The following is an 18,917-nucleotide window of genomic DNA, read 5'->3' on the forward strand; positions in this document are numbered from 1 at the left end:
AATCCCTTCAGCACCAGTTTAGACTATCCACACATTTCTAATGTGGTTCCCATCGGTTTTAAAGTCACTGTGTACACTATTGGTAATTACCCAAAATAATGGTTAGCATAAAAACGTTTAGCCTTTTTACCCTCTTTTAGCCTGAACATCTGACGACGACGTAGGCCTGCACTTCAAGGCTCGTGAATATTATGCCAGAGTTCTGCTGTTGAGCAACATGTACATAATCACCTTTTGACCTCGCATCATTTCACCCTGCCCTCATGATGTTCACAGTTAAAGCCGACGTACATGTGTATACATAAATAGCGGTCCTTATCCTTGAGATAAGGACAGGGGACCAGTCTACATTCTTTTGACCTATAGCCGAGGGCGCCCTACTCAGATGGCACCATGTGCATGGTCAATTTCATCGGCGGCACGGAAATCAATATTAAACTAACTGCTAATCCACTCTCAATATCATTCTTATGATTCAATGTAAAGTTAGACACACACTTTTTACCTGAGCCTTCTACAAATTTGTTCTTCATCGGTGCAAGCTGTCAGATTACTTATTTTTTTAAGTAAAGACAAATAGACAAATATCCACAGCTCACGAAAGCACACGACGAGCCGACAAGCTAATGTTTGATTTTAACATTGGCTTTTGGGTAATTTCCTGTGCAGAAGTGTCCGGTTCAACTTGACTAATGCACTGGTGTTTGTTAAGTACTTTGGCTCTGCAATCGCAAACATCTTTATTACCCCAAGTCTAGAAAGGGAATGCCACCAGTTTCAACAAGTCTTTGGCTATGATTCAAAGTGCACTATTTCTGGCGGGAACAGGTTTATACGGTGATATGCGAGAATATTGGTAGGAATTGGACAGTGTCACGTTCATTCCCAACTCTGAACGTAAAGATCCTCTTGCCGCGATCTGCTGCTGAATGAATATTTTGCGTAGAGCCTAGGCCTACAGATCTTAAAGGCACTTGACATGTTTGGTAAAAGACCAGTAGTTTAACTATATAGGTGTTTTTTAGAGTGACAAATTGAGTTGATTTCAGAATAATCCTTTTAGATTTTGTTTGCTGTATCCTGTGTGCTTAATATTGGGTTGACGAGATTTTGTTCAGATCTTTAATGGCTTTGATCTATACCGAGTGTTTTGGTTAAAAGTGAAATCAATTAAAATAGAACCTGTCCTTATCACGGGCCACCTTGGCATGAATCCCACGATTTCACACTGCCCTATACACACATTATGGCATGCATGGAACCAGTCTAATTCCATATCTTGCCTCGATATTAATTTGTTTGCTTTTCCACATTTGTTTCCCTTCATTTTATCCTTTGCAATTTTGGGAAAGATTTTACTTGTACCTCCTCACACATAAGGTGTTGATGTGCACCCCATGCTCAATGCTTTCCTGCCTCACCACATACCCAACATTCCACCAATTGTTGATAACAATAGAAACATATGAACAGTGCTCATCAAACCGTTCATTACACGCACACGTCGTATACTCAATGCCTCGTTTTAAATATAGGGTCTGTACTGCTATGTTCTTCACTGACAACTTGGTTGTTTGGCTGTTAAGTAAATGGATACACAGAGTTTGTTTCAAAAATAACAAGGCCTATTTTATCCAACTGAAGTCCAACCGCTGTACGAAGAGCCAGACGTCTGCCACAAATCTGTACGTATGGATTTTGAACACACAGCAGAACATAAAGCAACATCGCATAAATCTAACCCATCTAAAAGCAATGAGTCCAGGGTGACATTCAAGGAAAGGTCATGAAGGTAAGCCTGTCAAATCAGTAGATATTTTTTAACCCTGACTGAAACCTTGTAAGTTGTATTGAAGCGCACAAACTAAGTAATTAGACCCAAGTTAATAATTGTTAACATTTAATCGTACATTTCATTGCTAGGCCTGAGCTCTCGCGCACTACTGCCCAAAACAACTGAAATTGCTTTTCAAGAGAGTAGGTTTTAAATGCACTGGATACCACTGGTAATTAGTTTTTGAGAAAGAGTTAATTTCTCACTCAATAAGCCTTTTATAAGACATCAAAGCACACTCATTTTTGCATCAATCTTTCATTATTCTCTTGCAACTTTGATAACCATCTGATTCCCAATTGTTTACCTTTTTATGCAAATGTAGGGATACACCAAGTAAGAATACTGGTCTTGACCAAAAGTGTCCAAGACCACTGTGTAGACCTGCAAGTTGCTTTAGTTGCCACGATGTTGTAATAGTTCAAACTGCCTTTTCCCTTCTGCACTAATTCTATCAAACTTCCTGGACAGATAATTACATAATTTGACCTAATTGTAGGGACAATCAGTAAGCAGTCGGATATACGGCATTTTTGCCTCAGACGATACTGCGATAATTGCAACTCTGCTAATTCTGTAAATTCCTAATCAAAAGAATTGCTATCAGTGGTGGCAATTTCCCCCAAGCAAACTATAACTCTACACTTGATTTAGACTCTGTTCGAGTTAATGGCTTCTGGCTACGGCCAGATCGCTGTCAATGAATATTCTTCATCGTTACCCTAGTGTCGGCCAACAGCCATAGCCAGCTATAGCCAAAGTCACTTCCTTGGAACGCGATCGTAGTCTCGATTGAACACTGAAACAGCACCACTGGCGGTATTTTGGTCACAATCTCCAATGACTCGTTCGCATTATCAGTAGTAACAACGTTGGGCTTTGAAAGTATTTCCAAATCTGTAATAATCAAATGGGGTATGCATAATGCATATCACGGCAGATTCCCCAAAACGAAACCAGTGTTTAAAGGCATTGTATACTTTTGGTATTTTAATTGTCAAAGACCAATACCCTCACTTGGTGTATTGATTGTATGTTTGAAATAAAAATCCTGTAAAAATTTGGCTCAATTTGTCATCGAAGTTGCAAGCCAATAAGTTTATGGTGGACCCTACCTCATAAGGTTAAACCAATCGTGTATTAGCGTATGTTGATGTACTAAATGCACGGGAACACGTTTGGTAATTGTCAAAAACAATTCTCACTTGGTGTATCCCAACATATGCATAAAATAACAAACCTGTGAAAATTTGGTCATTGAAGTTGCAAGAAAATGATGAAAGGAAAAAACACCATTGTTGTACAATAGTGTGCTTTCATATACAGGTAGGAATAAAAGGCTTCTGGCCAGAAGTCTTTTATTATTCTAGTGAGAAATTACCTCTTTCTCAAAAACTACGTTACTTCAGAAGTAGTCGTTGCTCACAATGTTTTATACTATATCAACAGCTCTACGTTGCTCGTTACCAAGTAAGGTTTTATGCTAATATGTATTTTGAGTGATTAGCAAACGTGTGCGGTGCCTTTAAGCATACCGTAAGCTGAAGTTTCTCAAACTTAAAAAAACCTGTGTAATATAACTGTATATTATAACCATAACCATAACTACACAAAAAACACTATTCACTCAATGAAGTTTTCTCTTTTTAGCTATGTACTTTTTCTGTTCTATAATTTTATTTTCTTCTCTTAACTAAATACCAGAGTTTAACGCCATTTAGATTGACTCAGTCAGTCATAGCAATATTTAATATCACTACATTATAAACACGACTTTTAATATAATAGTCTTTTGTTTAATAGATACATTATTTTATAAGTTGCAGAACATTATTATACATTATATTTTTATCGTTCCACGATATTTGTAAGAAAATAATATGAGTGCCATAATTCAATTTTGAGCACAAATCATACACAAAATAATGGTATAACGATTTTCCAATAAGTTGGCAAAATCTTTTTGCCGTTTTCACTAATGACTAAAGGTCAAACACGTATTTCTCAGTTTAGACCACCCCCCCCCCCCAACCAAAAAAGATGAACGAATTTTTGTCTTTCGCTGAAAACAGTGTGAAGACACACATTAATTCTTTAAGTTCTTCATCAGCTGAACAAAATAGACACATTTTCAGTAGCCACCTCCATTTTTGGTTATCAAAAATGTTCCACATTAATACACATCTAAACATGACGAAGGCCTAATCATCATCCCACCACAACAAGAAAAAACAAAAAACAAAAATGCAAATCATAAAAGAGGGATGGAAACAATTAAATTCAAAATAGGCCACAACATTGTTAAAGTTAAATTATGCTGTTAGTAATAGATGTTAAAATTTGCATCGGGGATAAAGAATATATACAATGTATATGTTTTTTTACCCATATACACCTATGTGTGTTTATCAGTATTTACCTGAGTTCTGTGAAAAAAATGCTTGTAAGCTGTTTAGGCAGCAAACCTTGCTTGTAGACATTTTCGCTAAGCACAAATCTCATAAGGTTATGAAAGCAATTAATTTTACTAAGCACATAAAAAATGCTTATATCTTATAAGCTGGTTACCTTTCTTATATTAATAATAAATAATGTACTACATTACTGGTACCCCACAAATATTTTCTTAGGGACGTGATATTAATGATATTTTTTTTTTGTTAAGCAGTTCTGTCATAAGTTGGACCGGGAATAATTATAACAGGAACGTGCATTTAATGCAATTTTAGAATGGAATTAATTTACAAGCTAGTTGTCTCGGCAAGTATGGGTTAACCTTAGATAGACGGTGAGGGCGGAAACGGCACATTGGACGTATGCCGACAGAGCAACTTATTCCACGTGCGCTTGGCAGCCATTTGAATCTGGCGGTACTTTGCTGCGTATATGAACGGGTTTACACACATGTTGCCCATCAGTATGGATGTGGTCACGCTCTGCCCGATGTTCTGGTGGTGGTAGGCGATCCCAACGCTGTATATGATGTACTCGATCTCTACTGGCGTCCAACAGATTACGTACGTGGCGAAGACTAGGCAGAGGGTCTTGGTGACGTTGCGCCGGGCCTTGACCAGCATCAGTTGTGTGGGGCCGCTGCGGCATCGCACCCCTTCGGTTATGAAACTGCTTCCTGAGAGAAAAACACCAAACCAAATTAATTTGTCAATATTGTTCGGGACTATGCCTACTGATGACGGTGCTTACTTTTATAAACTTTTTAGATGGAATTTTATTTTGTCTAATTATAAATTTACAAATGCTGCCATCGTACAATATTTCAAATGTGTAAAAATATGTTGATAGAAATGTACAGTAACTCATTTTGAAAACAACTTTAAGAAGCTGCAGTGCTTTGTAATTGTTTTGAATAAGTAATCATTTGGGTTTGGGGGTCTTTTTATCTTTTGTGGGGAGTTTGTAAGGTGAACTCTTATTACCTCGTCTTTTACTGGGAGTCATCGTCGTGGTAGAATATCGGCGCCTTCGCTCGCCATATTTGGCAAGTTTCTTGAGTCGAGCTATGATGCGGACGTAAGCGAAAGACATGATTGAGAGTGGGATGAGGTATTCCACAAGTAGCGTCAGGCCACCGAAGACATTCTGCAGGGCATCACTGGGGAACTCCTGGTAGCACTGACCCTGGTCACCCTTTGAGATGACCATCCAGTAGGATTGATAGGTCAAACCGATCAGCCACGCCAAGAGCATGGTCAGCTTTGCCTTGCGTCTGGTGAAGTGGTTAAGTCGGAAGATGGGATGGAGCACCGAGATGTAACGCTCTATGGTCACGAGTACGAGGTTGATGGTAGAGATGTGGAGCAAAGACCAGAACAACGCCTTGGAGTACCACACCTTGCATGAGAGGTCCTCTACCCAACCACCGACTGAGAGGAGAGGGCGCCACGTATCGAGCTGCAGGGCGGCAAACATCATCGAGCTGACGAAGTCGATGATAGACTGGTGGAAGATGTAAAGGCTCGTCAGGGTGCGAGTTAGATTCCAGTTTAGACAGAAGAGTACAATTATCAGACCGTTGCCAAGTAGACCCAGACCGGCTATCATGAGGCTGATTGCGAAGGCGGCTGTTTCGACGGCGTTGTTGGACTTTGAACCAATCGCTAGGCTGAAGTTGGAGGCATCCGTCGTCGTCATGGCTTCATGATAAAATGAAGTTTCGTCACTGAGTTCGAAACTGAGCAGTAGCCATAGAAAGATCCAAACGAACACGGTCGCCATTATCTACGAGAAAATAAATGAGAACAAAAAAACGTACATGTAATGGGAATCATTTTGGTGTCTTTGTTTTTCTATGGCGGGGTATGATTAGGGAATATTTGGAAGGAATTGTGCCTTTAATGATACAGCCATATATTTGGCTTTAAGACCATTAGCAGTTCTTCATTCGTCGTCAGGGCAGTGCTTTTCAGAACTAGGGCAGTGCTTTTCAGAACTAGGGCGGTGCTTTTCAGAACTAGAAATGAGTCTCCCGAATTCCGAATTTTACTTTGCAAGGGAAAACATGAAAAGTTCACAAAAGAACAAATCTATACAGCAAAGTACTCACAATATACTCAGGTGTTAACACAAACCATGGAGCTACGATACACACAATGCCCCAAATCTCATACAGACGAAAAAAGACGCATTGCGTCTTTTTTCGTCAAAGCGTCTTTTTTCGTAAAATGAGTCTCCTTGTTTCGAATGCGCTCAGTCGCAAGACCTGGGCCCGATTTCATGAAGCTGTAAAAGCTGGAAACGAAAACAATTGCTGTGGTACCAGTCACAGCAATGGTAAATTTATATGGTGCCCTGGCTGGTAACCTATTTTTGCTAAGCAAGCGTTTTTATGAAATTGGACCATGACAAATCACTAAAAGTGCAGAATTTGTAATCACTTTGTCACAGTGAACTGTAAACGTAAGGAATTATTACCTCCCAAATAATGCTATTTGAGCCAAAAGTAACTTCTTCAAAATGAGTTGGATACTATGCGATATGGGGTAATGATTACAAGTGACTATTTTATCAAGTTTATAGCTTATTAATTTAGAAAAATTGTAAGTGAATAATGGATCTTTCAAATTCAGTGAGATTTATGAAGGGGTATGGGGCATCCCACCCCAACACCCGCTCAGAGCCCTTGCTCCCCAAATAAGATCGACAAAATGCACAAATAAATACATTTCGTTGCCCCAGCCCCACAAAATGCAATACTGAAATATAATAAAATAACTAAATAAATATTAAACATAAAAAACGCCTACTGACCTCTCCATATTGTTTAAGATGCAACATCAGGCATGAAATTGTACTCCCAGTCATTTTGTTGTGCTAGAACAACCGATAATTACAAATTTCGAACAAAAAAAAACCATTACGGCGCCCCAGTATAACTGGGTCTACCTTAATACGCAACCATTAATTGCGTGTGTGTGGTTCTAAAAGATTCGGTTCGTCTCATGTCTTGTAAAAAAAAAAAAAAAAAATTGTTCGCGACGTACCTTTTCATCACGGTAACATGTCTCTGTGCTAAGGGTGTTTTGGGTAAAGAAGAACAAATACAATGCACTGACACCCCGCCATTATTAATGCCGATTTGATTGCATAATACCCACCTTTTAAAATCTTTGTATATCTAACATTTGTTTATTACATTCTCATTGTATTTTTGCCTAATATCCAACTGAATCAAATTCAGCCTTTAACATTAACATGACATAAAATGTAACTATACATGGTTGATTGTGGTGCTAGAATTTAACCTCAATAGCCCCCCCCCCCCTCTCTCCAAGTGTTGTGACATGGCTTGTTATGGCTTGATACAACTTACAACATTGATTATGACTTACATGTATCCTTTTGCATTTGGGCTAGAAAATTCCTCCACCAATAACTCGATTCTCGGGTTAGATATATATCACACAGTAACTTGAGAGCAAAGACGGAGAAGTAACTCAATAATTCACGTTGTTTTGGTGCAGCAAACGCAAGTTTAACTCTCAATCGTAGATACATGACACCTAGACCTATGTCGCAACAACCAAAGTGTCTGTGCTCTGTTTTCATCATAACAAAATTGAAGATGAGCGCTCTTTCGATGCTGACCAATCACGTTATGCGTAGGAGACGTAATCCCTAATGATGTCATTATCTCTTTTAACAGAGTCTATTGTCTGTGTTGAACACTACACCAGTGAGGACAAGATAAAAGATGCACAAACCTAACAGAGAATCATTGTCTAAGACCAACTCCCGGAGATTTCTTCGTAGGAACAGGTGATGTACTTTTCACATGGTTCTTGTAAACAGATTACCTAAGCACGGGAGGGCGGGTAATACAATTGTTGTTGTTGTTTTTTAACAGGGAAATTCTTAAAGGCACTGAACACCTTTGATAATTGTCAAAATACCAATATTCTCACTTGGTGTATCCCAACATATGCATAACATATCAAATCTCTGAAAATTTTGACTCAACTTGTCATCGAAGTTGCAAGAGAATAATGAAAGAAAAAAACACTCTTTTAGCAAAAATTTATTTGCTTTCAGCTGCACCCAGGCCTGAGGTCTTTTAATATTTTTGAGAGAGAAATTACCTCTTTCTCAAAGACTATGTTATTTCAGAGGGAGCAGCCGTTCCTCACAATGTTTTATACTAACAACAGCTCTCTTTAACTTTTTTTTCACGTAGTTCTGGTAAACAGATTAACCAAAAACGGGGGGTTGGGGGGTATACAATTTGTTTTTTGGAAGAAGGACATTCTAAACAAACAACACAACTTCTTGATAAACTTGTTACAAATGAGTTATGTTATTATATGTTTGTAATTTTTCATTGAAACAGCGAAAACGGCCGTGAATTTTTTGGCAGTGATTTCCTGCACTTATTACGCTTATTTCTATTGCTGCAATTAAAATAAGCAACAATACTAGATGAACATGTTTTTTTTTTAACACAACTCAACCAACCTGATACAAAACTAGTAAAGTTATTATTATTTGTTTGTATTGATTACAAAAAAAACGGTCGTGATTTTGTTTGGGCAGTGTTTTTCAGCATGGTCATTTACATTGTGTTTATTTCTATTGTAAACAATAGTCTTTAGAATAATTAGTGGTGCGCGATGAAAAGCAATGACGCTTGAAGTGTTTCAATCATTAAATGAGAAAGGGGAAAACATTGTATTACTTTAGGCCTAAGAATAATCGAGTACAAAAATGAAATAAAACATGTATTGACCTAATGCACCTAACGCCAACGCAAAGGACAAATCCTGGTTAGGTCATTAAAAACAAAACACAACAAAATCAATCCGATGCTTGAACGCTTAAATGAACGGCTTGATCCATACACAGCAGTAGCTGCTTATTTGGACCCCGCCATTAAATTTTAAAGGTTTCACAAAGAGATAAGACTAGTCTTAAAGGGAAGGTACACGTTCGGTAATTACTCAAAACAAATATTAACTTAAAAACTGACTTGGTAACGAGCATTGGAGAGCTTTTGGTAGTATAACACATTGTGGGGAACGACTCCCTCTGAAGTAACGTAGTTTTTGAAAAGGAGGTTGATTCTCACTAAAATAATAAAAGACTTCTAGCTAGAAGTCTTTTATTCCAATCTGAAAGCACACAAATTCGTCCAAAAAGGTTTTTTCGTTCATCGTTTTCTCCCAACTCCGATGACCAATTGAGTTCCAATTTTCACAGGTTTGTTTATTTATGCACATGTTGAGATACATTAAGTGAGAACACTGGTCTTTGGCAATTACCAATAGTGTACCTTCCCTTTAAATTTCGAGTGAGATAAGACTAGTCTTATATCGAGTCAGGACGAGTTACTCGTCCTAACTTAGTACTAGCCTCAAATTTGCCATATCTCATAGAACTAGTCATATTAGTATTCTCACTTGGTGTATCCCAACATGAGCATAAAATAAAAATCTGTGAAAATTTTGAGTCAATTGGTCATCGCAGTTGCAAGAAAATAATGCAAGAAAAACACCCTTGTTGTACAACTTGAGTGTATTTTCAGATGCCTAATCAGGCATGAAGTCTTTTATTATTCGAGTGAGAAGTTACCCCTTTCTCAAAACTATGTTATTTCAGAGAGAGAGCCATTCCGCACAATATTCTATGCTACCAACAGCTCTCCATTGCGCATTACCAAGCAAGTTTTTTGGTTAATTATTTTAAGTGATTACTGATAGTGTCTAGTGCCTTTAAAAACATTAAAGGCAGTGGACACTATTGGTAATTTTGTCAAAGACTAGCCTTCACAGTTGGTGGTGTATCTCAACATATGCATAAAATAACAAACCTGTGAAAATTTGAGCTCAATCGGTCATCGAACTTGCGAGATAATAATGAAATAAAAAACACCCTTGTCTCACGAAGTTGTGTGCGTTTAGATGGTTGATTTCGAGACCTCAAGTTCTAAATCTGAGGTCTCGAAATCAAATTCGTGGAAATTACTTCTTTCTCGAAAACTATGGCACTTCAGAGGGAGCCGTTTCTCACAATGTTTTATACCATCAACCTCTCCCCATTACTCGTCACCAAGTAAGGTTTTATGCTAATAATTATTTTGAGTAATTACCAATAGTGTCCACTGCCTTTAAGCCTCCCCTGAGAAACACTCTGCTAGGATAGAAACGACGACAGGCCATAAACTATTTTGTTGCACACAAACAAAGGTACAACAGCAAATTAGATTTGTCCGTCTGCCATTCTCTTTTGAACCAAAATGTAGGCCGCGTTAATTAAACTGTCAAGTTTATTGCCATTTTATATAAAGCCAACGGCCGGCTGGAGCTCTGAGGTGCTTTGGGAAGAATTGTTTACAGTCAGATTGTCTAATTGAGCCAGCCATCCCTGACTGGGTTTGTTTGTGTCAAGAGAACATTAAAGGCACTGGACACTATTTGTAACTACTCAAAATAATTGTTAGCATAAAAACTTACTTTGTAACAAGCAATGGAGCGTTGTTGATAGTGTAAAACATTGTGAGAAACGGCTCCCTCTGAAGTAACGTAGTTTTTTTTTTGTAAAGAGGTAATTTCACACATATTAAAACACTTCAGGCCTGAAGCCTTTTATTTGGCATCTGAAAGCACACACTTTGTGCAACAAGAGTGTTTTTTATTTCACTATTCTCTTGCAACTTCGATATGACCAACTGAGGCAAAAATTTCACAGATTTGTTATTTTATACATATGTTAAGATACACCAAGTGAGAACTTGTCCTTGACAATTTTACCAAAGGAATATGAAGAACCACTAACCAGACACCATGTTAAAGGTGTCCATGCTCAGAGCAATGTGATTTCCAGCAACATTCCTTTTTTTTTTTTGCAACTGCGATAATCAATTGAGTCAAAACAAAATTCACAGGTTTGTATATGTTGGGATACACCAAGTGAGAATACTGGCAGTGTATAAATATTTGTCTAGAGATTGTGTGCACGAAGGCCCCATGAGCAATAGAAACGAAACACTAGTAGTGGGTCTGGAACATCAAAACAGCCAGTGGCAAGTGTTGGAAAGAGTACACGATGAGGGAACAGATATGGGAAAATGGGTGTTTTTGTTCCTAGAGGGTTGGTGAGGACAACTCTCGAATGTTCTTTTCTTATAAGCGGGAACTAGACTAAGTGGGGCCTCTTATTTTGAGGGGGTAGGTTGGCTCTGACAGAGGTGAGAGGTGTGGTGTTCCTGGTGTGTTTTAGTATTGATTAGAGTGTGTTTAACCCAGGCCCAATTTCATAAAGCTGTTAAGCAGAAATACTGCTTAGTAAATTTCTGTAAAATGATCAAATTTATAGGGTGGGCCAAACAAAATATAAATGTGATTTCAGACAAGAAAACTAAAAATCTGTAACATTTTTATTCAAGTCAAAACCCATGATCACAGTCAACCAAATCTAAACAATATCAAATCTTTACATAAAATTATCATCTGGATCCAAATCAGTGTGCTGCTAAAGAAACAAAAAGTAGCTAAGCCCAACAACATTATGCTTACCAGAATACGGTCACAAGCCAAAATACCATGTCACATGTACAATAACATGTTTTGACTGGTATCCTGCTTTACTTGCTTAGCAAAAAACTTTTTAGTAAATTTAAGACTTGATGTACATACAGTGCCCAATTTCATTGAGCTGCTTAAGCACAAAAAAAGAAATTAAGGACAACAAAATCATGCTTACAAGAATAAGGTTACCGGCCAAAATTACCATGTCACTTTTACAATCTGTGACTGGTATCCTGCTAATTTTTGCTGAGCAGAAAATAGTTAAGCAGTATTTTCTGTTTAAGCTGCTCTAGGAAATTGGGCCCGGGTGTATAACCTAGTATAAGGCATCGGGTACAAGTTTGTACACTGCTTGAGAAAAGTTCCCACATATTTTTCCTTAGAAATGTAATTTAGCCCCCTCCCAGCTCTATTATCACAAGACTTTCCACCTCCTACTTGAGTGGTCCCATTCCTAGACTAGCCCTTAGTTCAAGGTTGGCAGTAACGCCAGAGACCTGCCTCCAAAACCAATGTGTAGATTCACTTTTGACCTCAGTCATTTCACATAGAGATACGCAGTCAAATTCTATTACGGACGGGCAGAAGTGTACTGTTTGGGCAGCTAGCTCATGTCACTGTGCACGCTTATAAAATGATATCATTGTATCCAATGGAATCACTGGATCTAGCGGCAGGGACCTGTCTTTATCCTTGCGGATAAAGACAGGGGCCCAGTCTAAAACCTAGTAAGATTTGCCATTACACCAAGTATGTACACCACTTCAGAAAAGTTCCCACATATTTTTCCTTAGAAATGTAATTTAGCCCTCCCTATTATTCCAAGACTTTCCACCTCCTACTTGAGTGGTCCCATTCCTAGACTAGCTCTTAGTTCATTCATCGCGGCGATCTCCCCAGCTTCTGTCTTGGGTCCTCCGCTGCGTTTGCCCTCGTCTTTGTCGCGTTCGGAGCCTCGTTCTGAGCGGCTGTGGCGGCTGCTGGACTTGTGGGACTTTTCCTTCCTGAAAGTCAAACGCGAAAAAGGCCATTAGAATCCTCCTACATACAGATGAAACTGGGCAAGCATTGTGTACGTGGGTTTTCTTGTTTGTCGCCTGCTATTATGTGGAAAACCCATGGCTTGTGTACTGTGGACACAGTCTCCTGTCCTGTGGAGCAACAGACTGCCACAAAGTACCAAACCTTCTAAGCTAGCACTGGGTGCATGCAGGTATGCTTCGTTTTTGATAGTGCACCAAGGCATTTTCTCCCTGGTAAAGGGCCCCTATGAGGAAATTGTAAATTTCTACTGAATCATTTCAATCGAGGGCACCATCCCAATTACCAGAAGGCATGCGGGCAATCGCCTTCGTTGTTTCAGTGAAGTATCGGGCCTGTTGTTCTGTGGACAGTCTCCCGTGGAGCAACAGACTGTCCCAAAGTACCATACCCTCTAGGGTACATGGCGTCTTCTTTAGTTTACACACTTGGTATTATGTGGAAACCCCATGGCTTGTGTACTGTGGTCTTGGTCTCCACAGTCTCCAGTGGTATTTTGTGAAAGGAGCCAGTTGGAGCCAGTCTACCAATAGGAATGCAGTTAATGTGCAAATCTGTGAACACTTTGTTCACATTGAATTGTTTCTCAGATTTAAATGTTTGGGTGAGGATAGATTATTCAAACCATAGGGCCTATTACTTCAAAAGGAACCCTTTCTCAAAATAGTTGATTCCATCAATAGCTGCAGCGCTTCTCACCAAGTAAGTTTTTTATGGTCATTAAAATTGGAGTATTTATTGTATGATTATACCTTTGAGCAAACTAATTTTCTTAATGACCATCTTTTTCCGTTATAGTTTATTCCAAATGAGGATTCTTTGGTTTCACACAAGATATCGAATGAGCTTACCTATGATCCTCCGGTGATTTCGATCGATGCCGATGAGTTCTGCTCCGGTCGTCATCACGATGTCTGTGAGCGGGTGATCGTGACCGATGGCGTCTCTCTCGAGACCTGCTGCGATTTCTACGCGGGCTCCGTCTGCGCTCTCTACGCGGTGATGGACTTCTCTTACGAGGTGAGCGACTTCGTCTAAAAGGTACAAAAACAAATTCGTTTGTGTAATTTGTATTGACTTATCATTTAATATCATAGTTTTGTAGCCAACACCTGGATCGGTGACACCGTTCGATAAGTTTAATCTATCTTTTTAATTGAAACACAATCGAAAGACTTATCTCTTTAATCTCTGAAATACCTTTAAAGGCACTGGACACTATTAATAATTACTCAAAATAATTGTCAGCATAAAAACTTGCATGATAACAAGCAAGTTTAGTAACGGTGATATCCAGGAAATCTGTTGCGAAATAACAATTATTACCTTCTGGGTGGAGATCGACTACGACTTCTTCGCCGTTTTGGTGAAGGGCTTCGATGTCTCCCACTTCGGCTTCTCTCTGGAGATCGGCGTACTTCCTACACAGAAAAACAAACATACAAACAGATGCAACTGAATGAATAGTCAAAAATCAGGCCACAAGCTGAAATTCAGACAAAGGTAAAGGATTACCTGCTTGAAATCGACCTTTGACCCGGGATTAGTATACGAGTGTTCTCCACCTTTGTCATTTTCCAAAAATATACCAGGATTTAAGAGCAACTGAATGAAAAGTCTGTGCTGCCATGTAGAGCACTAAGCTAAATCAATCACAAGAACCATTGCTGCCCTCACAGGTACCAATTTACCCCTGGGTGATTATAAGATTAGTTAAATGTTTAGCTCTAAGACACTAGTGTCATGACCGATGTCATGATTACATGGGTGTTTGGTCGATTCACGGTGAACGTAAACCACATATTCACCTACGCTTTTTCTAAAAGATGCTTCACAGATGCACATTAGTATAATCATAATCATAATAATGGCTTCTTATATAGCGCTCAGGTCCGTCACGCAGTGACGCTCATGGCGCTCCAACATTAGTAACCCTGGTCACTGGGCCTTAAATCATTCCTTAAACCATCTCAGCTCCCTGGGGGAGTATACAGCCTTGTGCAACAAATGCGCTACTCGGCTAAATCAATCACAAGAACCACTATGCCCTCACAGGTACCCATTTACCCCTGGGTGGAGAGGAGCAATTATAGTGTCTTGCTCAGGGACACAAGTATCACGACCGGGATTCAAACCCACACTCAGCTGAACAGAATCACCAGAGCTTGAATTCGGTGCTCTTATCCGCTCGGCCACGACACCCCCAGTATAACACTATGCTCATGGTAGGATTAGTATAACTGCTGTGTGCATGCATCAGTGACCTCCTTGAAGATAAAGATGATTGTTACCTGTGCCTCCATCTCCTCATCACTGGAGGATTCTGCCTCATCAAGATCATCATCGAGAGCACTGACCTACAAGATACGTATAAACATGAAAATATATCAAGAGTTGTACTTATCATTCAAATTTGATTAATCCATTCCCCCTTCCTTCTTACCCATTAAAGGTTTTTGTAGATCAAGTTTTTTGGCCATGACATGAATCCCTACTCACTGTGAATGAAGATCTATGTTATATCATTTACCTGTAGAAGTTTTATCATCAATAGTCATCAAGTTTTTTGAGAAGAAAAAAAGGTGAAAATCACAGAGCAATGTTTTTAGGAGAGAAAGCATAAGTCCGTTGCACATGCTATCAACAGTGACTCCTTACCCTTGGTTCCAGCTGCTCGGTATCCTCAAGAACTTGACGTTTCTGCAGTCGAGGAAGAATGATGTCGCAAACTCTCTCCTCATGAAGTAACTCATCCATGTACTCGTCGACATGAGACAGATAAAAATCTACAAGAAAATTACGAAAATACAAATGCTCAAATCAAAATGTTGAACCTCTGCATCGCCAGAATCGCTAAGGTTAAACAATCACCAGGGTGTGGGTTGTATCCCGGTCATGACAGTTGTGTCTTTGAAGCAAGATGTGTCACTAAATAATTGCATCTGTTCCTGCAAGGCTAGACGTTAATATTGCAGGCCAGACACTTCACGGAGGCAACAAAGGCGATTGCCTCCATGCCCCTCTGGTCATTTGCCTTGGTGCCCTAGAAATGCTGTAGTAGATATTCACAGTTTCCTCATAGGGTGCCCTTTACAGAGGAGATAATGCCTTGGTGCCCTTGCCCTTTTAAAAAACAAAGCATACAGGCCTAATATTGTGTTTGAAAAAAGACTTTGAAGCCCCACAGCAGCTCAGGACTATACATACTCCCAAGGGAGCTGAGAAAGATTAAAGGAATGTTGTTGGCCCCATGACCAGGGCACTAATGTAAAGTGCATCGATCAGTTATTGAAAAAACCGCTAAATATAAGAACTGTACATGTAGTTATTTAATTGTTAACCCTTATAAGGTGCTAAATAATTGGGTCTCAGAATTCATCACTGCAATTACCTATCTTTCTGAAAGTTTGTTTATACTCAGCGCCTTGAGTACCTTGTTTGGTACGTGCGCTATATCAGACTTCAATATTATTGTTATTACTGGGTTAGAGACAATATTTCCATGCACAGCCACAGGCCTGCTACGATCATGAGGACAGTCCCCCGCTAAATGTTCTGTAACAATAATATGTTTGTAGTCACCTCCTTCTTTATCTTGTTTTCTGATCTTCCTGTAGTCGTTGTAGAGCGGCTCTATGTACTTGAAGATGTCCAGCGATTCACCCGTCAGCCTCATGTATGTAGCTCCTAAGGCTCGGACGTACCTGTGATGGGATAAATTTGAATTTTTATTTTTAACATAAAGCTATTTGAAGGTATAATATTTGGTCTTTTTGAAAAAAATAGGAACATTTTTATAGAATTCAAGGACCGGCCTGCATTGTACATATTATGGTGTAGGCTTTAACAGACACTTTAGAGTATTTTAGTCACAATTTTTAAAAGATTTTTTCAAAGTCAAAACGGACTTAAGTAGGAAGAACATCATGCCTGTATTATATGGGATTCAAGGCATTGCATGGTGAGGTATCATTGTGTACTTGCGGTAACAACTTATGTATATATCTACTTTGAGAACTTTTCTTACTATTTATTCTGCTGCCATGGAGTAAATATTCAAAATTCGGGAGAATGTGCATGTAGTCCTGAAATGAACTGTCCTGCTTATTAACTACTGCCTGGGCGGAGAGTAGGAAATCGGCGGGGACTACTACTTTAGCTTAGTGGATCAAGGGTACTTCACTCTAAATACTTCACTGCCAGGGAATGAGTTCTTAAATGGTATTATTGACAATTGCCTCAAAAGTGCATCCAATTCTCAAGCCTAGTTCAAACTTGGCAGTTTTAACACTTTAATATTAAAGTCACAAATCCGAATATTTCGCAATTCACCCTGAAAACAGAGTTGTGAGGTCAACATTCCCTTCGCATTCGTATTCACAGGAAGTATGAACCGTACTTCACTCGTGCAAGAATCGGTTGAAATTCTAAAAAAACTTGGAGAGGCATAAAGTTGGAAGAGTTTGAGCTAGTTTCAAGTGATTTAAAACTCACTTAAAATCCTCATTCTTAATGAACTCAATGATGATATCCTTCTCCGGTTGAATCTGAAGCATCTTCAATATGAGGCAAAGGAAGGGGCTCGGCTTGATGTTACCTCCGTACGTTCCACCGATGTAACGAAGCTCCATGGCTTTGTCCACCAATAACTCGGCTGTTAACAAGAAAATAATTAATTTGTGTAATAATTTGTTTATCGAATTCATTTGAATTGTATAAATAATTCATGTATTCTTTGATAGTGCTGCTAAGTTGCATATTTGTTATATAAACAAACAGAACAAAATCTACTGGATTTTTCAAAAGAAGTGGGTGGAAAAAACAAAGCCAACAAGACAAAACCGAAAACAAATGGAAACGATGACAAACCGACAGTGCACACTGACTTTGTTTGATTTAGTATTTTTTTACCATAATTGCATAAATAAATAAAAATATGGCAGTTTTGTCAAACAAAGTGATTTACCACTACCATGACTACTCCACACCACACTGACTGTCAGTCATGTCAGTAGTCACTGATCCTGAAACATACCCCGACTTGTTACATAACAGCAAATGTTTCGCTCGATGTCATACAAATATGATCTGCACCTTTTTAGCCATAGCCCACCATTTCGAAAGGCAGTCTGTTAGTGTTAGTGCCAGCAGTGGCCATTGTGTTTTTTGTTTACATTGAATAATGTGCTGTCTGTGCAGTGACTGCTTTGGACCACCTGGGCCCAATTTCATAGCGCTGCTAAGCATCAAAATTTGCTTAGCAGGACATTTGTTCCTTGATAAAAACAGGAATGCCATCCAAATTTCCAGTCTTTGCATGTTGCTTCTTACTGGTATTCAGCTGTTGTTTGCTAGTACTGAAAATCACGTGGAAATTTGGTTGGCATTCCTGTTATTATAAAGGGAGAAATTTCATGCTAAGCAAATTTGTGTGCTTATTGTAGCAGCGCTATGATATGAGTATGATTGGGCCCTGCTGCAGTTGCTATCTCAGCTCAGATCTGCTGTGTGCTTTTTTAATACAAATTTCAAGTTGTTTTTTTTATCAATATAAAGAGAGTTGGCAACTAAAAATTACAAACCTGTAAGCGCAAAACACTCCTCTTTCCAGTACTTTGATTCGTAGATCCGAGATCTGATGATTTTCTCCACCAAATACTGTGGATTTGTGCCTTTGACGCTGTGCGCGTCTTTCACTGTGCGATTCGCCATTTTGTTTGAGGTCACAGGTCAAATCCTGCATTACATGCTGAATAATTTGTTTCAACCGTTCACTTTAAGTTTTCTGATTGAATAGCTCTTTTATTGCGCAAAATTAGTATTTTATATAATAAAATATAACTTTAAATATAGCATGAGTATATTTTTATATTTTTAGACAATAAAATTACTATTTATCAACTTAATAAACTTATTATAATGAATAAAGCCCCAAATCTTACACGAAAAAAGGCTAGGCGGAACATTGAGGAAAGCGCCCTCAATCGCTCACGTGGTTAATTTAA

The 18,917-nt window shown here is 38.9% G+C and overlaps 2 protein-coding genes and 1 long non-coding RNA gene across 3 annotated transcripts; 1 reads left to right on the forward strand and 2 right to left on the reverse strand.

Annotated features, from left to right (window-relative positions):
• The first annotated feature begins 1,559 nt into the window (after nucleotides 1–1,559).
• Nucleotides 1,560–13,792, forward strand: LOC117298030. Its single transcript, XR_004519935.1, has 3 exons — nucleotides 1,560–1,792; nucleotides 7,998–8,110; nucleotides 13,711–13,792. It is a non-coding gene; the product is annotated as an uncharacterized LOC117298030 (long non-coding RNA).
• LOC117298027 (delta-type opioid receptor-like) lies at nucleotides 4,612–7,752 on the reverse strand. The gene is made up of 3 exons (XM_033781252.1): nucleotides 7,684–7,752; nucleotides 5,245–6,073; nucleotides 4,612–4,943 (listed from the first exon to the last, which is right to left on the reverse strand). The coding sequence occupies exons 2-3, from the start codon at nucleotides 6,068–6,070 to the stop codon at nucleotides 4,612–4,614; spliced, it is 1,158 nt and encodes a 385-aa protein (XP_033637143.1). The 5' UTR covers nucleotides 6,071–6,073; nucleotides 7,684–7,752.
• On the reverse strand, nucleotides 12,516–18,624 carry LOC117298029 (pre-mRNA-splicing factor 38A-like). Its single transcript, XM_033781253.1, has 8 exons — nucleotides 18,495–18,624; nucleotides 17,407–17,566; nucleotides 16,495–16,616; nucleotides 15,571–15,698; nucleotides 15,204–15,269; nucleotides 14,239–14,333; nucleotides 13,764–13,946; nucleotides 12,516–12,875 (listed from the first exon to the last, which is right to left on the reverse strand). The coding sequence occupies exons 1-8, from the start codon at nucleotides 18,622–18,624 to the stop codon at nucleotides 12,710–12,712; spliced, it is 1,050 nt and encodes a 349-aa protein (XP_033637144.1). The 3' UTR covers nucleotides 12,516–12,709.
• Nucleotides 18,625–18,917: the final 293 nt, after the last annotated feature.

This window comes from Asterias rubens, chromosome 12, assembly GCF_902459465.1.
Source record: "Asterias rubens chromosome 12, eAstRub1.3, whole genome shotgun sequence".
Classification (NCBI taxonomy): Eukaryota; Metazoa; Echinodermata; class Asteroidea; order Forcipulatida; family Asteriidae; genus Asterias; species Asterias rubens.

What these genes read in the sequence shown, in the direction of transcription:
- LOC117298029 (XM_033781253.1), bottom strand. Translation starts at nt 18,624, where the DNA reads ATGGCGAATCGCACAGTGAAAGACGCGCACAGCGTCAAAGGCACAAAT. An exon ending in ATTAAGAATGAGGATTTTAA is followed by an intron (nt 16,617 to 17,406) that starts GTGAGTTTTAAA and finishes ATCCCATCACAG; the next exon opens with GTACGTCCGAGCCTTAGGAG. An exon ending in CCGAGCAGCTGGAACCAAGG is followed by an intron (nt 15,270 to 15,570) that starts GTAAGGAGTCAC and finishes CGTATCTTGTAG; the next exon opens with GTCAGTGCTCTCGATGATGA.
- LOC117298027 (XM_033781252.1), bottom strand. Translation starts at nt 6,070, where the DNA reads ATGGCGACCGTGTTCGTTTGGATCTTTCTATGGCTACTGCTCAGTTTC. An exon ending in GAGTTCACCTTACAAACTCC is followed by an intron (nt 4,944 to 5,244) that starts CCACAAAAGATA and finishes TCATAACCGAAG; the next exon opens with GGGTGCGATGCCGCAGCGGC.